This window comes from Pteropus alecto, unplaced genomic scaffold (assembly GCF_000325575.1).
Source record: "Pteropus alecto unplaced genomic scaffold, ASM32557v1 scaffold161, whole genome shotgun sequence".
Classification (NCBI taxonomy): Eukaryota; Metazoa; Chordata; class Mammalia; order Chiroptera; family Pteropodidae; genus Pteropus; species Pteropus alecto.
This window is the reverse complement of record NW_006432943.1, coordinates 332,989-341,265: the sequence shown is the minus strand read 5'-3', so window position 1 is coordinate 341,265 and position 8,277 is coordinate 332,989. Positions and strand designations below refer to the sequence as shown.

At 38.6% G+C, this 8,277-nt stretch overlaps 1 protein-coding gene across 3 annotated transcripts in view; it reads left to right on the top strand.

Annotated features, from left to right (window-relative positions):
- Positions 1-8,277, top strand: part of AFF1 (AF4/FMR2 family member 1) — a 165,065-nt gene that overhangs the window by 51,911 nt on the left and 104,877 nt on the right. The window contains exon 1 of one of the 3 annotated variants that reach the window (XM_006907570.3): positions 84-616. The exons of the other annotated variants lie outside the window; for them this stretch is intronic. Coding sequence (XP_006907632.1) covers positions 600-616 — 17 coding nt within the window. The 5' untranslated portion in view covers positions 84-599. Of the gene's footprint in view, positions 1-83; positions 617-8,277 lie in introns of those variants that run through there. 3 annotated transcript variants of the gene reach the window in all.

Genomic DNA, 8,277 nt, shown 5'->3' with positions numbered 1-8,277 from the left:
AAACGCCCGAGCTGGGCCGCGTCGTCGACCGCGCTGCGCGCCCGGCACCCCCGCCCGCGGGGCGCAGCCTCGGACTCGGACCGGCCGAGCGCCGTGCCCATTTAAGGAGGCGGACCGTACCACCAGAACTTTCTTGACGGGGGGTATTCGGGCGAACTCGGACAACTTTAAGTGAGCCAAAACGCGATTTCCTTTCCCTTCCAACGCTGACCCGAGGTCTGGCGCCGTTTGGTGGGAGCTGTGCGCCGGTGGGCTTTGGGCGCGGGCCCCTTTCGTTTCCCTTCTCCGAAATCGCCCTGCGGGATCTCACTCGCTCTGAATTCGGACGCGACGGTTCCCGGCCGGTCCAAAGTGTAGTTCGCCTGCAGAGGCCCCGGTGCCCGGATGTCCATCAGGATTAGTCGGAGCCAATACGGTCGGAGCCCGAGGCTGCGCTGAGGACGCCCGAGCTCGGGAGCAGGTAGACCCGCAACCTTCGGGAGTCGCGCTGGGGAACCGTCCCCGCTCGGCCCCGGCAAATGGTGAGCGCGACGCTGGCAGAAGGGCCGCGGCTGGAAGGCTCTAATGGACAGAAGACTCTGAGCTGTATAAACTGAATTATGGCAGCCCAGTCAAGGTGAGCCAGGCACGGAGGGAAACTTTTAAAATATGTTAATGGCTAGGGGAATTGAAGGTTGCGGGGTGGGGGGGGGGAGGGAGAGGGTTGGGGTGCTGCGAAGAAGACGGGCAGGAAGCAGCTTTGTCATTGCCTTCTCATCATTCCTGATGCTGTGGTTCATTATTTACTGTCAGATAAAAAACAGTTTGGCGAACACACAGACAGTTTCTGCAGAGTAGAGCAGAGATTGAGTTAAAGTTGGGATTAAAGTTAAATTTCTGTCTTTCAAAAATAATTTCAGAAAAATTAAGTTGATTTAACTTGTCTGCCTTTGCTCAAATTTTCATTTCTTTGTGCACCTCCTTTTGGTTCTCTTGGGGTGTGTGTGTGTGTGTGTGTGTAGTGTCTGAAAAAAAATTTTATAAGCCAATTAATATTTAAAAACAAAAAACAAAAAACAATTCACCTTCGAGAGGGTGTTTGAGAGTTTGCCTGGTGAGTGATTGAAAATTTTACTGCTAAAATGTACGATTTCACATAAAACGGCACAGCTTGACTCTGCTGAGTAGGCAGAGACCAGAATGTACGGGGTTGGTGAAGGGAAGAGGATAATGAACTGCAGTTGGTGTCACTGCACTGTTGTAAGAACCTCAGTCTGACTTTCCGTGGTTTGTTTCTTATTTTGTAATTAATATTAAAGACTAATGACAAGGCACCTGTGATTATTATGAGTCAAACTCTTGTGTGATTTCATTTTAGTTGTGACAGCAATTAGCATTAAGAGAAACTTAGGAGTTATATATACATTTTAAAAAAAAACTTTGTTTTACTAGAAAGCAGTTTGGTGTCACATTTAACATAATAGGAGAACTCTTCAAGTTGATATCCGTAGTGTAGTGATTTGGGGATATCTTAGAGGGCTAACCACATTTCATTTCTGAAGACCCAGAAGGATCACTGAAATAGATGCTTTGATGTTGACGTTTGGGCTAGCTAGATGAGACTTTGAAATTTTTCCCTAAGACATAGAACTTTCCAGTCAGTACTAAAAGAACTCTACAGAGATCACCTCCTGTGTGCTGCCTGCTCTGTATATTTAATCCTCTCAACTCAGGTTTAATCTCTGCCCCCATTTTCTTGATTATTCTAGGAAAGGGACTCTTGGGGTCAAGTAGTAGAAAAACTTGGATGAGAAATTAAACTTACATCTTTATTTTTGCTGACCACTACTGAAAGTTAACTGCCGAAGAGATCCATGGTATAAAACCTTAAATTAAGATACCTTGATCTAAGAAATTTAGTTAATACTACCTAACAGCTCAATAATATAGAGCTGAGATTTGAGCTTAGGTGTAAGTGATTTCAATGCCTGCACCCTTAAACTAATTAGGAATAAAATGATTTAATAGCTAAATTGGACACGGCTGTACGCCGGGCACAGTGCCTTTAATTGGATTACCCCTTTGATTCCTCAGTCACTTAAGTAGGCAAGTGCTTTTATTTTCACATTAGATTAGTTAAGGAAACTGAGGCCTAGCCAGCGTCTTTCTTGCCTGAGGACACACAGAGCAATGCCTGACTCCTGAGCTGCTCTGCAGCACTTCCTTACTCCAGGCTGCCTCTTTAATGCCGAGGCGGGTGTTAAAGGGAAGCTGCAAAACCTCAGTATAAAAGTACAATGAAGTGATTTCTGTAAAAGTGCTTTGTTCTAGGATGCAGTAATCTGAATTACTAGTGTGGTAGTTCAATTTGCCAGCAATTGAAATAGGAAGACTGGTATATTTCATCTATCTGGCCTTCAAGATATGCCCTTGAACTAGGAACAAAGCCACAAGGCCATGATATGTTTTGTTTTCTTAGCCTGCATAATGGGAGTATACCTTATAAATTGTAGATGTCCGTTTTTTCCAGTTACATCTGGAATGTGGTTCAAGCTCATTTAGACACTGTGCTTTGTGGGAGAGTAAGTAACCTTTGAGCTCCAAAGAGAATATATGGAGCAGATTGCAGATATTCGTGGACTTCAGAGAAACCTCAAAGCTGGGCCTATTTGTCCTCAGTAGTCCTAAGTGAAACGGAACCATCATATGTGCTGTATAATCTGGAGTAGTAAAATCTTACCCATGTGTCACACAGTATCTTTTTGCTCTTGAAACAAATAATTTAGATTGTTGGACTCATTGGACCTAAAGATTCATAGCGGAGTTTGTTCTAAACCAAAGTAGTTTCATTGTGCACTGTTAAATTTCATTTTCTTTTTCTTTCTTTCTTTTTTTCTTTTTCTTTTTTTTTGGAAAGGTGATAGGAGGGAACTGAGATGAAACTGAGGTTTGTAGCACTGATAGTGAATATGTGAGCTGACTGTGGCACTTTTATTATTTGGTATTTCTATAAGGTAATATTGATTTCATATTGATAGGTGGTATATGACTAATTTTTTCATGTGAGTAAGCTATGTGGTATATTCCTTCTGTATAGTCAGCTCCTTAATAAGGCAAGATATTGTCTCACATTTTTAGTATCCCCTGCATAAACTAGAAGTACTTTGAGGGAGGGACTACCTAAGCATGTCTTGGTTTGTTGGTTTGTAAATTTTTATAAATTGAGGTTGTATATCCCTCTTCCTCATTTTAAAACCCTAAGCTGGGAAATTGATTATTTTGCTTTGTGGTTGATTTCTTCTCTAGAAATAAGACATTTGTTGAATGAGAGGTGAATTACCTAAGTTCTAAGAATTAGAATTTGGGTCAATATTTTGAAAACATTAAATATTTGGTTTTAGTTATCAGTTATGGAGAAAGGCAGTCACTTAGAAATGCAGTGTCAGTTAAAGCAGAGGTGTGCTGTGCCTCAGCTCAGATTAGTGTGTGCTTTCTTCAGAACTCAGAAGCACAACAAATATATTGACAACACTTCCCTGTGGGACTTGTCAACAAACTTGCTTTCTCTGATATGAAATAGTTACAGATTCTGGCTTTTTGTTTTTGTTTTTCAAATTCTGATCGCATGGGGACTATATTTTTATAGACGTATACAACCTGGCATGTCCTCTTTAGAGAACTAGTAAGCCTCTGATTAATGGGTCAGGGTGGGCATGGAATCTCAACAATTTTTAGATTTTTTCTATGAGGATTAGCTTGCTTTATATTGAGGAGTGTGTTGATGGATAAAATAGAAAGGAGGGCTTTGTGTGGTTTCCCCGTCTTCATTAACTGCCTCATTGAAGCAATTCCTGAATTCTAGGAAATAATATATCCATACCTTCAACTACCATCAGGTATTAACCGGTTTTAAAATGTACCTTGTGCTCCCTGAGAAGCCTTGGCTTTCCCCTACCCAGGGTGAGGTGGGTGTATGAGTGGGAATGGCAGAGTTGAACTTGCTCCTATAGTAGAATAGCATCTGGTGGCTGAGAACATCTCAAGAGAAAGCACTTTCAGGCAAACTTCAAAAGGAAATTCAGTTTAGCAACTCTCCCACAGTTTTTTGGTTTGAATATGACTAGAGTTAATGTTAATGAAGTTTTAAAAAAATAAAGCAAAGTCAGATTGTTCCCAAGATTATTATGAGGCCAGCTTTTGGTGGCTCTCTTTGACTCTGGTGAGGGAAAATTTTCCATTGCAAAAGGCAGTGCTCTTAAACTGGTACCAAACCAGTTTTGCTCCACCCTCTGCCCCTACTCCTAATTTATGCACTACTGATACTTTGGAAGAAAATTTGTGAAAGCAAGGAAGTTCTGAGTAAATATGAGCAAATATCAAAGAAGAATGCTGTACCTTTCCAAGAAAGGTATTTTGGAAAGTGCAGTTTAAGGAAGTGATTTCAAGAGGGAAATAATTTATGCAGTATTTTGACTCAGTGAATGCCTTCATTTTTCCCCTTATGACACCACTGTAAACAGTGTCCTTGGCAGAAGAGAAACACAGACAGGTCTCTCAAATGATTTCCTTCTAGTTCATCTTGAGAGCCCAGCCGAGCTTTCTGACTCACAGACTGAAGCTCCTTCCATGATCAAGATGGGAAGGAGGATTGAGTCATTTTTTTAGTCAGCTGGTTTATGGGGATGTTCTTTGGCAAAATTAATGAGTGATCTCTTCGAAGGATTTAGGGGATCCTATACTGTACCATGAAAAGGTATTCGACAGCTGATTGTATACTCTTTTGAAAATGGAATTTAGTGAATGCTGTATTTAAACAATTTAAATGTCATATACTTAATCACGGATAAGAAAGAAGTCTCTTCTCCCCTCTTGGTATTATCTTTTATTTGAGCATCCAAATCTATTACCTAATAGTTGTAAAATGGAGGACTTAGAAAGCTGATTAACTTCATTACTACTTTGAGGTGCAACATACAATTTGATTGCTTCTAAATGTATAAACTTAGTTTTCTGTTAGCAAATTTCTCCATTTCATTTGTTTTCCAAGAGTGGCAAATAAACTTAATTCCAAAATCTCCTGTTTTCTAAAAAGGAAAAATCTTTGTGAGATGTAGTGAAAAGGGACTACAAGCAACAGAGAATTCTGGTTTTCTCTTTGTACCATTTAGAAATATGGTCTGTACCTTTGTGACAAAGTTTCTTGTGGCTCAGAATTACAAACACTAGGCTTGGGTATCATCTCTCTGTTGTGGATCAGTTATATTTTATAGATATAGGGTGGGTGCATATCTTGTTCAGCTTAAATGATTACCTATTCTTTTTACTTATGTGAAAAAAAATTGGGGGAGGAGAGCTAAACTTGGAATATTTTACCTCTGCTTCACAATGTTCCTAATTCATTTTATTATGAGTATGACATGTATTCATAATAACAGCAAGTAGAATGCACAGTAATGTCTTGCTCAAATATAAATGTATCAGAAGTTTAGCTTTAGACCTTGGGGGAAAAATAAGATGTATAGCTTTTAGAGTTAATGCCCTAGAGACCCAAAAGTAAAAATTAACATCAAAACCATCCAAGTGCAGACCTTTTGTGTCTTGGCAGGGATCAGTGTTGGGAAGCTTTCCCATGTGCAGACTTTCCCCTTTTCCTATCTATCCACAGTGAGTTAAAACTTAACCCGATGGCTGAACAGCCAGCAGACTTAATATCCTGAAAATCTTTTTTCAGGTTACTCTCTTTTGTTTTCTTATGTTGGTTTATTGGCTTTGTTTTTAATTTAACTAGATTGAACTATCAGATTCTTAAGACTATTACTCAAAGCAATTTGACATCGGCCTTAATAAATTAAGAAGAAATCCCAGTAGTGAAATCTTATCAAAAGAAACTGACACAGAGAGAAAGGGGAAAATATATTGTATTTCTATTAGCATCTAAGTTGTCTTTATTTTGATATTAGGTCTTATATTTCCAAAGAGCACCCACAGTTTGGCCACATTCTAAAAGTTCCAAAAACTGTTCCTCTATAATGGCTCATGATAATGAACTCTTGGAACTTTGTAGCCCACATAATCCTTTGCTTGGGTGGGCTGGGAAGAGTTAAAGAAAGCTGTGACTCTTGAGTCACTGGCTTACTTTTATTTTAACCAAAAGAATCTTGCCCTTTTTTTCAGTATTGCTTACTGCTAAATTTGTAATTTAATAAAAGTTAAAGAATATTTTAGGGGCAATGTGGTTGGTCATATTATGTTCAAGGTTTTCCAATTTGATTAGACATAAAAATTATCATGAATGCTTGCTAACATGCAGAGCCCACATCTCCCCCCCCGCCCCCCATTCTGATTGGCAGATCCAGGGTGGAGCTTGGGTGGAGCCCCACTGGCTCTGAAGCCAGAGGCCTACCTACTACACTGTGAAATGAGATATGTGTGTGTGAGAGAGATAAACTACAATATATACTCTGCAATGCAATTACATTTTGATTTAATATGTACTCATATACATAACGTTTTCCTCCTCTATTAAAATAGACATATGAGAAAGAAGGTAGATATCTACAATAAATTTAGGTACCGATTACAAACTACTAGTTGAAATGTCCAGATGCACCTATATTTAGAAAATGAAAGGAAAAGATATCAAGAATAATGCCCAATGTTTAATCATACGCACTTTCCCAAGAATTATTTCTTCTTAAGGACGTGGATATTTAATTTACCCTTTCTCGTCTACTTTGGGCTCCCTCCCAAAATTATTGCTCTGTACCACACACACCCCAGTTTATCAAGTGGCAATTGGTTTTGTTCCCAGGGAAAAGTTGCAACTGTGAATTGGTCAGTTATATCTAAATTTTATGAAACTGAAATGAAAGTTTAAAAAAAGCATTGTCTAGGTGTACTGTTATTGGACAAATAATATTCAACCAAAATTATAAGTGGGACTCCTACTGGGAAGTAAATGTTAAAATTATAGCAGATGTCAATTCCTGTAACAAAATTCAGGAAACACTTTCTGGTATGTGGGTGTTGTAACTTCAATTCTTGGAACTTTCCTTCAGGAAACTGTCCTTCAGGAAACTGTCCTATCAAAAGCAGAGCAGTCGAAAAAATATGAAGCACAATTCACAAACCGTTGTGCAGTGTGATTAAGTTTTGATTTGGTACATATGTTTTTGTGGTCGTAACAGACAGACTATCACATGACTTTTACCCTGGATAATGTGCATCTGGATAACTTGTTAAATTGCTTCTCCCCCTTCTCCCATTGGTGCTTTAAAAATACAGGTGTATCTGATTTACTCTGGATGTGAGTTTATGGAAAGTGGTATAAAATTAACCAGTTCCCATTGTTTTGGACAGAAGTATGAAACCTGTTTTCTACTCCGCTTTGCAGAAATTAGTTTTGTCTCATGAATGACAAATTAATATTTTACCTTAGACATTTCTAAGTAAGATGGCCTATCTAGGGAGTTGGTAGCTCTAGGCACCAAAATGCTGATAAAAATTTGAGTCCGCAATATTATTATTTAAAAAAATTATTGAGAGGAAAACAGTCTCTCACTGAATTAATACGCTGAGTTTTAAATAGTTTTTAAAATTTGTCAAAAAATGAATAATGGTACAATGTTCTGACAGTAACACATAGCTAACGTTCTCACTTTTTTCCCTAGTAACTTTGACCTAGTGATTACACTTTTAGGAATTATGGTGTTCTGGTATTCTTTCACAGTCTGCATCTCTTTCCCCCTCAGTCCCCTTTTAGACCATACTTTTGCTAACTCTCTACTTTAAAAAAGCTGTGTAAATATAAACTTTGTACCACATGGAAAACATTAGGCAGCAACATTTCCTAACATTAGCATAGTTTTCAAAACAATATGAAACTCAGTCTGTTACATTTGTTTCAAAATGAAGTTTTCTGCCTGAAAATGTTGGAAAGAGTAAACAGATTAGAGTTGTCTGCTTGTCATATTACTTGGTTTTAGTGAAATTCAAAGTAAACCAATTAAAACTTAGTTTTTGTTTTTAAATGGGACCTGTGCCCATAAGGCAAAAAGCCCTAGATTGGAAGTTTTAAAAGATTGAATTTGATAATTCCTATCATTTTGCCTATAGTGTTGATAGTGTGGGTTTTTGTTTTAACTCTTGTGACTGGGCCCATTCATACAGGCATCTTCATCTGCGGAATATGTAGGCTTTTAAAAAATCATGACAGTTCTCATTATAAGCCTAGAATAAAACTTCATTTCTTTCTGAGGTCAGCCATATTCTGTGATGATGCTTCTAAAGTATTGGTAT